General features: G+C 37.6%; 2 protein-coding genes across 3 annotated transcripts; both read right to left on the bottom strand.

Moving 5' to 3' along the window:
* Positions 1–1,569: 1,569 nt before the first annotated feature.
* LOC146451947 (uncharacterized) lies at positions 1,570–3,693 on the bottom strand. Its single transcript, XM_085098235.1, has 3 exons — positions 3,679–3,693; positions 2,393–2,746; positions 1,570–2,256 (listed from the first exon to the last, which is right to left on the bottom strand). The coding sequence occupies exons 1-3, from the start codon at positions 3,691–3,693 to the stop codon at positions 1,735–1,737; spliced, it is 891 nt and encodes a 296-aa protein (XP_084954361.1). The 3' UTR covers positions 1,570–1,734.
* On the bottom strand, positions 3,242–14,562 carry LOC146451946 (AMMECR1-like protein). 2 transcript variants are annotated; one of them, XM_085098283.1, is made up of 7 exons: positions 14,308–14,562; positions 11,106–11,216; positions 10,160–10,274; positions 9,580–9,670; positions 7,004–8,569; positions 6,855–6,964; positions 3,242–6,455 (listed from the first exon to the last, which is right to left on the bottom strand). In XM_085098283.1, exons 1-5 carry the CDS (start codon positions 14,520–14,522, stop codon positions 8,409–8,411), a joined length of 693 nt encoding a protein of 230 aa, XP_084954409.1. In that variant the 5' UTR covers positions 14,523–14,562; the 3' UTR covers positions 3,242–6,455; positions 6,855–6,964; positions 7,004–8,408. The 2 variants fall into 2 exon arrangements, with proteins under 2 accessions (XP_084954409.1, XP_084954408.1); XM_085098282.1 differs by having other exon boundaries at positions 6,855–8,569.
* Positions 14,563–15,713: the final 1,151 nt, after the last annotated feature.

Here is a 15,713-nt window from a genome sequence, read left to right as displayed (position 1 = left end):
TTACAGCTTTAACATTTCCCGTGCGCCGCCGTTTTGGATTTTTATGACGTCATACGGTTGCCGCTTTTGTCAGTAATACCTTGCGAACCTAACACAGCCAGTAGGCACACATAGCCATATTTTTTTTGCGACATTCGTCTCTTTACTAACAACAACATGTATGCTAGGTTTGAAATTTCGACAAAGTTATCCATGCGTTTTTATGAACGTTTTAGGGATTTCTGCGCGAAGAGTTTTGGGTAATTGTAACAGCTAGCCGCCATCTTTTTTCAGTAAGATGGATTGGGAAACCATATGACGTCATGATATCAAACGTGGCGGCGCACGAGAAATTTAAAAGCGAAAATAGGCGATAATCAAATCCTCTATTGTCCGAGACGGAAATTATTTTCATGTCAAACAAAATTTAAATTAAACTATATTTAAGAGTGCGGGTTTCTTTTAACTTAGGAAGCCTTGTGAATCTGGCCATATTATGCACGTAATTCTTGTGGAGTGTTTCATGGTTCACGTGACCCCCCTCCCTTCCCCCCCCCCCCCCCAACTAAACCCATGCTTTTGCCAAAACTGCGGGGGAAGAGACCTGGCTTAGGTCCTTGTTATGTAAGGTCTTCTATGTAATCTTGCTTCAAATCAGACGAAACCGGTCGGCGACTAAAACTGAGCCAACAATATTCATTCGTGGTGAATGCCATTGTCGTCCTCACGTGACTACAACTGTGACCTCTGTAAATAGATAGACTCATTTCTACTCATCTATTTTTTATCCACTTGTCTACCTATTATTCAGTTTATTTTTATTTTATGTTATTAATTTTTTTTAAATTGTAAACACCACATTTGTAATATCTTAACTTAAGTTATAAAACACAATTGCATTTGAACGAGCTTTTTGCTCATACGCGATACAGTATGTGGATAAATAAAGTTACTTACTTTAAAAAAAAAAAATGGCGAGTTTGTAGATAGTTTTGTTAAACAATTTAAGCCCAAAAAGCTCCTGGAGGGAGCGACGTCCATGAAGAATATAATGGGAAGTCGAAGAAACGGCCTACAAACTCAGCCTGCGAATGCGATACCTTTTTTTGCTTTATGCAGCCGGAAAAGGCTTCTGCTCTCGCTGCCTGCCTGCGAACGAACTCCCAAATCTTTATGAAACTGTATACATTAGTCAATTTGAAGAGTGTCTATGCATGTTCCCGTGAAGTAATGTCATAAATGTGTCATCTGATCACGTTGCATTCCAGGGGATAGTGCAGCATTTCCGTTTGCCGGGTCCCTTGTTTATTGTTCACTTTTATGTTTTTGACCGTAGATCTTTTTAGATCTGATATGCTGTTCTATTTTTAACATGGTTTGAGTATGTACTTGTGAAGGAAAGTTTTGCTTTTCTTATTTAACTTATCACTGACTTATTGCGACTGCGACATGATATTTCAGTTCTTTTGTTCATTCATTCGTTCACTAATAGTTTTACAAAGTGTAAAAGTGAGTATTCGAAATTAAAAAGTTAACTTAACTTGACTTAAAGAATTAAATGTAGAAGTTTCATAAAAATTAAAAGATGTTCGAGCCTCGGAGGATATATTGGTACCTAGTCTCGCGCAGTTATAAGGATAGTGCGCCTGACCGTTGTTGAGTAAAATAAATGGCATTGTTGTTGGATATGGCTTTCATATCATTTGGTGGCTCCTAAAGGAGCCGTTTGGTTGTGTTTGTTCAGTTTATTAATCTTCACTTCTCTCTCGGTCCGTTGAGGTGGGAGCAGGATTTCAGTAAACGCTTCGCTGAAATGTCGTTGGCTTCGTACTGATCCCAGTAAGTGAAGATTTTGGCCTGGAGATCACGGTACTTGCGACGCTGGATTCGCTTCAGTTTCTTCTCAGAGACAAGACGGATCTGGATTGCTGTCAGTCTGGCTTCTCTGTGGAGCAGCTTAATCAGCAGGTATAGGGGGAGCTGTCCACGTCCAGAGGCTCTGCGGTTAAGGCCATGGTGCCATCCCTCGATGTCGTTGTTGGTTCTTACTGCTTTCTTAAAGGCGGTCCAGTCTGCTGGGCTCCAGGTGCCGTCAATCCAGGTGCTGGATACGTAGGTGGTAAATTCCTCGAGTGACTCGGACGCTCGTCGCTGTAATCTCTGGAACATTGGTTTGATTTCTTCTTCGGGTAGAAAGGGCAACGCCATCACTTCACGGATGAAGGAGTGGGTCTGCTCGTCGTTTCGATAAGACGCCTGGAGGCCGAGTTCCTGAACCTAGGAGGATAAAAATACAGAAAGGCATAAGTACACATTTAAAATTTCTTGAATTTTTTGTTTTACGCTTTCTTAAAATCTCACTACAAAATTTCCTAAACCTTGAAGGGCTTGAAGGGTTATTTTGAAATCTCACCTTTCTCCATACAGCTTGCGTCCAGTGGAAAGTACACCCGTGAAGCTTTGCGTGTGGGATGACGCTCCTAAGGGCTGACCAGGTTGCCTTCTCGAAATCTAGCGTTATTCTCTGCACTGCCGGTGCGGTTGGAAGGACCTCGAGGAGCTTCTTGAAGACTTTTCTGTAATCCTTTTTCCTACGTCCGGACATCAGTATAAAGATGAGAGGCACCTGCTTGGCGTGGTCGTCCTTTCTTACAAAGGCATTGATTGTAAGAAGCTGATTGAAGGGATGCCGGCACAGCTTGAAGGCAGAATGTTCAGAATGTTCTATTTCTTCTTTTGTCAGACGTATTAAAGATCTTACGTTTGTCTATTAAAGATTGTTTGTGACCGTCAAGTTGCGTACCTAACTAACTTTTATTTTGTGCGCGCGTGGCCGGTAATGTTCAGTCCATTGCGTTTATCATACGTGTTCTCTATCAACTGATTGCGCGCGCAAGAAGATTAGGGAGACGGATATGTTTCAGACAAATTTCTCGATCTGCTGCCGTTGCGCGACTTGAGGTAAGCTGTATGTAATTTGTTTAAGACTATTTTTGCTGGAACGAATTGACTAATGCGTGGAACGAAACGGCTTTTTTATGGAACGACGTGATTATTTCGTGGAACGAAACGACTTCTTTATGGAACGAAGTGCCTTGGAACGAAACGACCATGGAACGAAACGACCGGATACCAGTTGAAATATTGGCTCAAATTAATTGCCCTCTGCCGTAATGGCAGCCCTGCAATCAGGCTGGTCTATAAATTAGTTTTCGTATATAAAGTCTTTCTCACAAGAATAAACCAAGTAACAGACAGGAAGTTCATAATTTCAAACTTTAATAAGGAATAGACTGAAGAAAGTGTATAATATGAAAGAAAATACAAGATCCCCCGTAGCAAAGACAAAAGGTGAAGAAAAAGAAGAAACCATTGCGAGCTACAATAACAGGAAGATGGTAAAATCCATGGTTAAGAACAAACCTTTACGAAAAGTTAGAGATGAATTTAAGTAGCATTTCCAAGAAGAAAGTAAAAGCAGGTAAAATTTCTAAGACAAAAAATAGTACTCTCATTGCTCTCAAGCAAATTCCCTAAGCGACACTAAGATGGCAAGTGTATTCACAAGTGACATGGAACTGATGTCCTTTTTCAATATATTCTTTGTAAATTTTACTTGTGAAAGTTGACTCAGAGCACTGTACTGAAAAAGGAAAGTTTCCAGGGGCTGTGTAAGGCGTTATGATAACCTCTAAGTACCAGTTTGACTAGCATGGTGCAGGCTACAGCCAAAATTAAACGATGCTTAACCAAGAAATTCCAGTATACCAGATGCTAAATATGTGCCGACCTAACTACACTCCAACAAATTTATCAGTCAACAACCAAACAAAAACAAATCAGAAACAACTTTGCGTTTGTGTGACCATTTCTAAGTGAAAAAATTGATATGAAGTTTACAACCCACCGACCGAGTGACAAAACCCCACATCGCGATAATTCTTTCATTGCGCATGCACGCATTCACGAGTTAATAACGATGCACCAAGCAAAAGGACCTCATATTAAACAAAATTTGTTTCAAAATTGATCTCCATCAGAATAAAAAATGATTTTCAAAAATACTTTTAATCCAACATTGAGAAACTATGTAATGAGTTGCGAGGATCCATTTTTTGCTTGACATCGCCTAGTTTGTTGAAACTGTTACCATTAGTAACAGGAATCTTCACTTAGTTTTGCTGACTGATGCAATTTGAGCTCTAGAAATTTTGAAGCACATTTTCAATAATGAGCACTGAAATTTGAAGAAATATGCAGTCAGAATTGAAGGAGATGTCAGTCTGGTATAATAGAACTTCTTCTTTGGACTAACAAGCAAAGCTAGGGTTTTAATTAAAACAAGAGCCCTAAAATGAGAAATTTAAAAAAATATACAAAACTGCAAATAATTTTGCTGAGGGTTAAACTTACTTTTGGTCAATAAAAAAATGATATCAAACCGAAAATAAATTCAAACCACAGCTTACAGCACCACATAATGGCAAAAAATAATGCTCAATCATCGAAGGACTGCAATCGAGAACATCCTATCCTACTGTGTGCTGTTTTCTAGCCTGCAAGAACAAATGCCTTTTCCGGCTCTTGTCTAGCCTCCCACGCAGTCATTTTTAGGGGACTGAGTCCCCTAACGACTGCGTGGGAGGCTAGCTTTTGTCTTGCCATCATGAAAAAGAGCTGTTTTAATGGCGGGTAAAACAAAAGCCAGACAAGGTGCCATCTTGCAGAGACTTTAACAAAAAACCTAGTGAATTTTGATAAGAAATTAGAAATCTCTCTCATGCATGCAAAAGAATCTGATTTTTGGTGAAAAAAAAAAAAAAAATTACAGGCCTCTTAGAATATCCTTTCCTGGAGCCCTTCAATATGGTAATATTAAATTTGCATAACACTAACTATGGAATACTGCTCTTATCATCCTAGCTAGTTTCATTACATTCGTTTGTTTACTATGTATATAACCTGAGGCAATTCCAGAAATCACATTCCTTATGTGCATATGAAAGAGTTAATATGCTTTTACCACAACTACGATGCAAAACACTTCCCAAACTCTGCAATCATATGGAATGGTTAGTAGAGATCATGATTATTCAGTAGTAGGAATTTCTGCAAAGGGATGTACGTCAAGCTTCTTTGGCCAAACAGTCAGAAAAACGTTCCAAACTTGCCCAGTTGTAGCATGCACTGTGGATTTTGTGTGTTAAATGTGGATCCACATTATTTTACTGTTTGCCTGATTGCGGAATTTCAAACTCAAGGATTTGGTCGTATGAAACTGCCACTACATTGCACGATATATTAAATACCTTGAAGGGTTTAATGCACAAAATCTGCATTGCAGGCTAAAACTGAGCAAGTTAAGAGTGCTTTTATGACTTTGAAGTGAAAAAGGCAATATAATTATGCCTCTTTTGCAGAAACCTCTTCAATTGTCAAAACCAAGAACCATGCAAATCAAAAACTGGTGAAAAGATTTCTGTTCACTTTCACAATTCTAGGATTACATCTGTATATTATTATATCCATCTGGAAAGGTCAAAGATGAACTTCATATTCACTAAGGATCAGCGTTCAACTCTGACAGTGTGAAGGGCATAAGTGTTACCAAACTTTGAAGCAAAATTATAATGAAAAACCAAATTCCCAAATAGATTTGCCATGATGAATTTAGCAAAAATATGAAGTTTCAGTGATATCTGTTTCACACTTGAGGAAATACAAAAGTATGACTTAGAACTATTTTTTATAAAGAAATGCACGACCAACAGAATAATACTGCCAGGATGCCATATGATTCTTTGTAAAAATTTCACTCCAATATTTTCAATTTTAGAATTCCTTGAGTTAACAGCAAGTTTCTACCAAACTCTGCATTTTTGCTAAATTCAGTATGGCAAATTCATTTTTTAATTTCTTTTTCAGCTTAACCTAATATTTCAAAATTTCATTTCATTTCATTTCTTTAGAAGCTGCACAGATTTAAGTCCCCAATATATTATTAAGTAGAAGCCACTAAGACGTGTATTTATACCCATAATAATATAAAAATATTGACAGGAAACTCCAGGAGGAAAACAAACACATGAGCATCTGTTTTGAAAATTTTAAAAACAGAAAAGGAAAAACCTGCCTTTTTGAAAAAAAAAAATAAAAAAATTGAGCATTCCAGAATAAAAAGAAAGAAAAAAAAGCTAAAAAAGACCATGACATGTTTGGATGCACACTCACTGCTTACAAAAGACGATTGTTAGTCTACTTCAAAGGACGATTCAAAAGTTAACCTCCCAAACAGTTACAGGGGAGGGTAATGCAACTCATTTGCTACATGGGAGGCTAAATTCATGTTAGTGTGATAAGAAAGTAATTTCCTCATAAAAAGGATTTACTATCAACATGTGTACTCAGTATGCAGGGGTTTCATTAATGTCTGGGCACCGGGCAAATTGAGTGACTGAGAACACGACTTTGCCCAGCTACTTAAGGACGGTGCCTAATAATAAAGAAGTATTTTTGAGCAGTTTATGACTATGAGGGAAAAGCAGATCTCAGCAAGGCCTATTGGAATCCAAAAAGAAAATCGGGGGTAGCCACGCCTTTTTCTTTAGAGATAATTAAGCAACAATATTTCTAAAAGGTGCCAAAATATAAAGCAATGTATGGGATTTTTTTCTAAATTGAAGTTTAATTATCTCTGAAAAATGCATGGTTATCCCCAATTTTCTTTTGGGATACCAAGAGCACATGCTACGTTCTGTTTTCTCCGTATAGTTTTAAACCACGCAAAAATTTTCCTGTATTAGTACGCACCACCCATAGGAAACCCTAGTATCTCGAGATGCGCAGAACGTATGCGCAGTAACAATAGTAGGCACCGTCCTTAAACATCTCAACCAACCTTTTTCAATAAAAAGACCATATCCAATCCACTAACCTGCCCGGGTGCACTAACCTCCAGCCTACCTGTTCATAATCCTAATGAAACCTCTTAGTATGGTCAATTGTAAATTAATCCTTGTGCAACATGATTCAACAGCACCATACAGCTACTACACTTGTAAGTCTGTGAATGAAATCCTAAAGTGTGACCATTCAGATGAAAGCTACTGGGCAGTACTTTCCTGTGGTACTGTTAATTATGCTGTACAATGTGATTCTAACTTTTGAGTCTGTGGATGAAATCCTAAAGTGCGACCATTCAGATGAAAGCTACTGGGCAGTACTTTTGTGCAGTGCTCTTTATTATCATACTGCAGAATATTTTGATGTCTAACATTGGGGTCTGTGAATGAAACCATGAAGTGTTATTAAAGATTCAAATGAAAGCTATCCAGCAGTACTCTTGTGGTGCAAAACTTTGGGATTTTGTTTTAGTTTGAATATCTGCAATCCTGAGAGTGACAAAGCTAAACATAGATTTTTTTTCCCCTCTTATTGTGTCATGAATTTAAGTAAAAATACCCTATAGTAAGTGGAAATGTAAATGTGCGGTCCAACGTGCAATAATTCCATAAACAAGCAAAAGAAAACAGATGACAATTCAGAGAGACACTGCATTACTTCAAAAAGTAACTTAGACTGAATCAACAAGGATTGACCAAAGCCAGCTAGTGTCGATGCTACTAAGGGGGAGGGGGTAGGAGTGGGGGGGGGGGGGGGACAGAAAGTGAAGATGGACAAATGTTAGACATAATGGAGACTTAAACTTCGTGAAATTAACATTAATTTCAACAGTTTGTGTTAATTTGCATTATCTTCTTGGAGTGTTAATCTCTGTGATGGTATTTCTATAAGAAGGAAGGGGGTGGCAATTTTGGTTAAAGATTACTGGAATGACTATGTTGTACGCTGTCTGCCCCCAATTCCACCCCACCCCACCCCCTCCCCCCCAACCCCAACACCCACCTCCCCCACACAGGCTGGGGCTGAAAGGATGCGGTAACACTTTGCAGTGGTTGTGTTTGTTTTAATGCAGCCTTGTGATCTTTCGTTTCAGCCTTGCAGATTTCAGCTCTCACTAGAAAAGTTAGGTGTTATCAGTAGTTTTTATCATTTTGTTTTTCAAAGACCATTCTTAAAGCAGCGCAGTGTAGTCAGAAAAAGTCATCTGTTCTTACACAGTACAATAATATACACAGCAAGCTGTTTTCTTCTCATTTCCAGTCTTAACAAGGGATTATGCGCTGTATACCAAGTCTACTGTTTTGTAGTTCTATCTACTGTGTTTTCACATTGCTGGGGACTTGGTATATAGTGCCACACCCCTAACATGACTCAGAATTAAGAAGAAAGTAAATTCCCAACCAAAGGCACCCAGTTTGCACCAATAAATATACATACATTGTAATAACAGTGAATTATTAACATCTTTGAAAACGGTATTCACAACTAGTAGCCTAAATTGTTAATAGCCCTAGAGTCCACTTTTGTCATGTGGATCGTTTGGATGCCAGATACTCATTGTAGTCCACCATCACCTTCTCACTCTGGTATCGTGTTACTTTGATGGAGCCACGCACATCAGCTGTGATTGTTCCCTTGTACCCACCTTTCCTCAATAGGGAATCAATAGTCTGGATTTGATTCCAACCTGAAGGGGAGAGTTCAAATCATTTTACACTGGGAAAAGTTAAAGGGATCCTCCACTCTGACAACAAATTGACGGTTAAGTGTTGGAAATAGTGTCTAAATTCTAAATTTTAGTCTAAAATGTAGAAATGACATTCAAGTGTGTTAAAAATTAAGATATGATTATCGACTACTTTCGCTTTTAAATTTCCTGGGCACAGCCATTTTGAATTTTATGATGTGTAACGGTTGCTGCTTTTGTTATTCAGCAGAAGTTCTTTTGTGTGAAACAATTGAGAGACCGTATTATGTCATTAAATCCAAGATGGCAGTGCCCGGGAAATTTAAAAGCGAAAATAAGCGATAATCAAATCATGTTTTGTCCGAGAATTAAATATTATTTCCACGTTTTCCAACGGAATTTTAAAGTAGATTGTATTTTAAACAATTAAATGTTAATATGTTTCAAGAGTGGAAGTTTCCTTTAAGAAAGCTGGTGATGTTGCACACACACTGGGTTCACATGTAGTTGACTGTATAACATGACTTTGTATTTTTACTTAAATCAGCTTGTGGATAGGGCATGCCTCCCAGGTCTCTAGGCCCCGACCCTGTTTCAGACAAAGCTATGTAAGTTTTCAATACCCATACTTAGACCAGGTCTCTCAAATCCATACTGATGCATTTTCAGACCTATGACCACAATGGTGAAGATCTACACCTATTTTTGGGCCAAAATTGAAAACTTTAAAACCATACCACTTGGAGCACCACATATCTGTATAGTTCATTTGTATGTAAGAGAATACACCCCAGCCCCAACCATACATGTCACTATCATTACTGTATCCTCACTTCTGGTGAAGAATCGTATTTATAATAAAGGCTCAAAAAGATAACTGTAGATACTGAGGACTTGGTAAAATATCCAACCTTGCTATAAAATCATTTGTCACTGCATATTACATAAATTGCAAGGGAATGAACGAATTCAAAGAGAAGTGGATTTACCAAAGAAAGCAAGCCTCTTACCTTGTTCTTTGGCTACCTCAGGAAGGTATGTGGCTGTACGATGAACGCCTTTTTCATTATAAAATTCTATCCTGATTCCATGAACACCAATCTAAGATTGATAAAACACCTTCACTTAGCACCAATGAGTCTAACATGTGAATTGCATTTTCATGTGACTACAATAGTATTATCTCATAAACATTACATTGGCTAGATTTATACTAGAGATGAGTCATCTGTCCAGATGGATCATCCGTCTAGATGGATCATCCGTCCAGATGGATCATCCGTCAAGATGAATCATCCGTCTAGTACAAATACTAGAGACGGATCATCCATCTGTGACGAACTTGGGCAAAGAACAACTGGTAGTTTGTCTGATAATTCGTCTAAGTAAAAATCCGGGCTTTCAGATAGATCATCCGTCTGACCCGTATTTATACACAGATGAATTATCAGACGAACTACCGTTCTTTGCCCAAGTTCGCCCCAGATGGATGATCCATCTCTGGTATAAATCGGGCCATTGTTTCAAGGGACCAAAATAGACAGACAACACAAATGATGGATCTGAGAAATAACCCAGCAGTCTACTTACTTCCCAGTCTAAACAATCAACATTTTCTTCAAAGTTGGTCAAAACTGAAACTGAGCAATACAGCAGTGCTAGTTCTTCTTTGGTCACAGGTGAAAACCGGCTATCTCTTAAGGCACTGAAAAATAAAAACAGGCAGTAAATTTATTGACAATATAGCACATGAGAATCCCATGATTATCATGATGGCAAATTAATACATGAAACAAAGGCTGAAAATTGGTTCTAATCCTTTAAAGCCCTAAGAATGATCAGCATCAAATTTCTCCTTGTAGTAACAATGCTTATTCAACCCCTGAGGTCATGAGAATTAAGGATATGATCACCCAAGGTGAATTTTCTTGATATTTTAATAACTTCTGACCCCAGTACTTTGATAGGAAAAGTATGGAGACAAAGATAGGAGAATTTGTTCTTCGACATTACGGGTTAAAGGCGGGGTTTAAAATGGAATGTGGCTTGAAACAGAAGCAGTATATCAGGAGGACTTGCCATGCTATTAAGCCCTGGCTAAACTATCAAACACTCTTGTTCAACATCGTGTTTGTCGCTCAAAACATGGGTTGGCTAAGCGAGCAAACAATGTTTGATCAAACATCGAACAAAGTGATCCTACGTACGTATTTATTAACCGCTGAGTTATCAAGTTTGAGTTAGCTGATAGTAAATGACTAAAAAAATGGGGTCAAATCCAGGGGAAATGAGATTTTGCTCAGACAAGTAAGTGGGGATTTCGAGTTAACCAAGTTCGATAATTAGTAGGGTTCTACTGTATATTAGAAAGAGTAATAATAATAAGGACTTTGACAAGTGATAGATAGCAGTATGGGCAAAAATGAACAACTGTCAGAGTAAAGACGCAAAGAGACTGCTTACATAAACAAACAATACAGAAACTATAGTGAAGTACTGGCTGAGTTAACTAAAAACAGGAAATAGCGTATTTTACCTTGACAATGTATATTCCTTGAGGCCTTTGTGTAATCGCATGGCAGTAAATGTTCCTATACAGCCTCGGAGCCTACGATCATGACCAATCTTCCATGTTACAAATAGAGGACTGCAATAAAATGAAATAATAATAATAATAATAATAATAAAAAACAGTTGGGTATTTGAGTGAGTATGGTGTTTAAATATTCTACATTGTCAACTACTATCCAACAACCTAGTGACAGTTTTTTCAGTATTTTGGTCATGTGAGGTCATGTGGCACTCTCTTAAAAGCCACTCTGGCTTGTGATCTTGCCATAACATGAAATAACATGCTTAGCAGACTATAGGACCTGTTTCTGCTTATACCTAAATAAGTTCAAAATGTCTAGGTTTAGTAGTATGTTAAGACTGTAAATGCAGGGCTTCAAGATACTCATGTACAGCATTAAAGGGGAAGTATCACAAAAATTTGCTGTCATTTCAAAAACCCAAAAATGTTTGACTGTTAGCAGAAACAACAAAATAATTGTCAAGTTTGTTAAAAATTATCACCCCAGTACAATAAAACTGTCGATTAGTGCCTCTGGCCAGAGACAGGGTACGCCGGTTTTCGATTGAAACTTGAAAAATATTAGGCTAATGTTTTTCAAGTTCTCGCATTTTTGTTTCCAAAATGCGCTGGAACAGATCACAAGTTGTTTCTTTCAAGAATTGAGTTGATTTCGTTCCTCTTGTCATTCTAGAATTATTTGGCAGGTGATTGAAGGTCTTATTTCATCATTTAACAAAAGATATCAAAAACCCCATGATACTTCCCCTTTAATTTGCCATCTCTAGTTCTAGTTTGTTATGCTTTCAAGAATATGGACTTATACAACTGTAGGTACTGGTATGTAATTCCACATTCACTCATTTTGAGAGCTTTTAGTTCACAAAAAAAAAACAAAGATATTTTCATTTTTTTTTTTTTAGATCTTAGAGCAAGAGACCTTTTATTGAACTTGCAAAATTAAGCCTCATGAAACACTGGTCTGTCAATTTTCACGACATTTTAAAAACTATGAGAGGAAAATAACGAGTGTGAAAAAGGAACTTGCAAGCTGTCACTTCTCCCATTCGTTGAATCTTTTACAGGTGTAATTTAAAACTTAATACTATTGCATGCACATAATTATTGTTTCAGCTGAAATCCACAGTGGCTGCAGACGCCTTAGAATTAAAACTGGCATTTTCGAGTAGTACAAGCAACAAAATAAAAATATAATTTAACGGCATGACCAATAAATATTATCTATTTTGCTAGCACTAAACATTCAGTAAGACATAGTAGCATTCAAGACTGCATACTTAGAAGAATACTTTATAAAACAAATCATTCTACATTATATTATCTAAGTATGTAAAATTACATACTTATCAACTTCCTGTCTAACAATAACCCATCAAAAGTAGCATACTGACCAAAATGTTATAAAAAATTTATCACAGGCCTAGAAGAATCCCATGAAAATCTACTTCAGGATCTGAAGCATGTTTTGATCTTTCTGATGGATGAAAAACCTCAAAAAATATAATTGCTGCTCTTCAAAGAATTCAGGATGGTCATAAATTGTTGGAAAATAAATTTTGGTAGCTTTGTGTGTATATTTAGAATTTTCACAGGATACCAAGAGCACTGCTAGTAATATTTAGAACTAATGACAAAGCAAATGGGTTTTGAACACACAAGATAAGTATAAATGATTTTGACAAAAATGATGTATGAATGAAGGTTATTATTGCAGTGAAAAGACATTGTTAGCACATCACTGAACTTTGAACCTTGATGTTCTAGTTACTCCCGCAGAGACTTATTAAATCAGCTGTAAAGTGAAGTACTTTGAGGAAATTAGAATTTTTTTATAACCTTGCCTAGCCATCGCTGGAATTCAGTGTTCTATGATCATCACAAAAAATGGAGTAAAAAGGTACAGAAATACAAGAAGTGGATTCAAATATGAAACAAAAAAAGACAGCACAAAAATAACGAAAAAAGGGATTTAGCAACAAATAACAAAAAAATAATAAAGCAGTTTGTACATAGCGAACAAAATGTAAGCAATGAAGAAAATCTTCTTGATAGCTTTCTGAATAAAATGAATTGACATGGAGGAATGGTTTAAAATTGAAAATTCAAATTAACATTCTGTGTGAATTGCTGAGTAAGAAGTAAATATTAATGAAAAAAATTGCATATTAAAGAGTAAAAAAAAAAAAAAGCATCTACTTATAAACAATACCCGTAGAAACAGTTTACTGAACTTGACTTGGCTGTAGAAGGGAACGATTTATTGAACAAAAATAAAAATGGAGGCTTTAGGCGAATCAATAAACAATGTGAGAGTTCAAGGACATAATATATTCAATTATCCCAAGGTTACCAATGGCTGACAAGTTTAAACAATTTGTTCTTGGGGAGAAAAGTAAGCTTATAAAGCAGACGGAGAAATCTCGCTGGAGTTAGTCAGGTTACGCTGCGAATCTGGCTTAACTAGTGTCAAAATAGTAAACACTAAGCTTAATTAAGTTTACAGCCAGAAAAAACTCCACAGCTGACGGTAGAACTGTAAAAAATTTCCAAGACAGGAAACGCAAACATATAACCTTATTGAGATACGAAGGATGCTCGCCTAGACAAGTTCACAAGTCACTTTTAACTAGAAATTCCCGATTTCAAACACCGCGATAAAGAAAGTTTCTAGACAAAGATGCAACATCAATTCGTGGGATGTTCGGTTACGGGTAGAATGTCAGAGATGTGATATAATCGGCAAGGTTCAAACAATAACAATGGCCAAAGTCCCTTGTCTCATTTAAATGAGCTTCAGCACAAGTCGTTCAAAGCACTGTGCCATTTTCAAGGCCAAGAATAACTTGTACTTCAATTTAGCAAGGGAATAACCCGATGAATAAGTGACTTACTTTTATAACGGAACCCTGGATAAAAAATTTGAATACAAACCCAAATTCAATCTTGGAAACCGAGTCTTTTGTGTTCATTCGCGATCGGCGAATCTTCACAGATATTTTGTTGTCGCGAAGCGAGAAGCCTCTAAGCTCCCCAAAACATACATTTTTCGTTTCAAACGCGTCTTGCTTAATGCCAAAGCAGGGACGGCATCAAACCAATCGTTCAGTCGAACCGCAAATGGAAGAAGAAAGCTAGTTATACTCACAATTCTTCATTGGGAAAGTTTGGCCAGGGCGGCTCTTGAAGCCGATATAAATGGCTCGCTAAGATGTCAAAGCAGTAGAACGCCATTTCTTTTGTAACTATGCGACGTCGGCAGTTGGTTCGAGGGGCTACATCCTTGCTGGTGTTTCGATAGTAGTTCATATCTTCGGCCTCCCGATCCGCCACCAGCAAACTCTGACAGCAGTAGAACGGCATGAAAGTTGAATCTTGAAAATGAGCCAGCAGGCGGACTGCTCTGCGATTTTGTGTTGTTCAAAACCACCGTACCGGAAATGTCGTCATTGGTGTTGTTAAAAAGAAATTATCCGGAAGTGAAATTGTAACTAAGGTTTCCGGTCATGTGCCTGGAGTTTGTTCGTGGCGATTTACATAGGAAAACAAAACTTTTCATCGGGTTAACACTTAATTTTTAAACAAGTACTAATCAGCTTTTTACACAGTTTTTCCCAGGGATCTCTGCTATTAATCCCGCTAGGAATCATGGGCCTCAAAGGGGTGCATTGCATTATGGGTCAAACTGTGGTACTAGCCAATGACTCTGGAATTTTTGAGCACGAGACTGTAAATTAATTTGAAATCCCCAAAACATTCACCCTAAAATATTATTTTATTAATTTTTATTCCTTCTGTTGTCATTGAGAAATTGTCAAAATGATGGGGTACAGGTAGAGGAGAGGAGTGGTGGAGGGCGGGGGTAGGTTTCAAAGGCTTACATAGGTGGGGGAAAGGGTGAAAGTTTTGCCTCGTGGCCTCACTCCAAGGAGGAAAGAAGTCACAGAAAGCCATATACTAGAGGAGAAATCAACAGTTTTTACTGATCACAAGGAATTATTTGACACTACAACACACTAAGAGAAAAAGTAAATTATATTCATATAATTTTTTTGACCTTGAAAATTTTAAGTCGCCTGGCCAATCTCGTACCCAGAGTCCTCAGGCTCTTTGGCCAGTGGTTTGTCGCCAGGAGAGACTCCGGGGAACTGGAATTTTATTACTGCAGGATTTCTGCGGTAAAACAATGCAAACCGTTACGGGGCAGCCAATCAAAATATTTAATTTTTTTCGAATTCTCCAGAGTCTCTCCTGGTGCCCACCCACCAACCAAAAAGCGGGAGGACTCGGAGTACGAGATTTTCGCCTGGCTTGAGAAGTCTATAAAGATTATATCACGTCTGAACAAATCAAAGAAAAAGAATGATTTCATTTGCATTTATTCAAAAACAATAACAATGCAGGGTCATGAGATATGGAAGGATGTAAGTAGCTTTATTTGACAGTTTTGGTATCAATATGACTGCAGATGTGACTACACAGATGCTGACACTATTTTAACTGAATGCTCTGGTGGAAAATAGACCTGTCAGTTCTCATCTACCCCTCAGGTGT

The sequence above is a fragment of the Pavona decussata genome, unplaced genomic scaffold (assembly GCF_977016875.1).
Source record: "Pavona decussata unplaced genomic scaffold, jaPavDecu1.1 SCAFFOLD_381, whole genome shotgun sequence".
Lineage (NCBI taxonomy): Eukaryota > Metazoa > Cnidaria > Anthozoa > Scleractinia > Agariciidae > Pavona > Pavona decussata.
The sequence above is the reverse complement of the archived record's forward strand: the minus strand, read 5'-3'. Positions and strand labels throughout refer to the sequence as shown.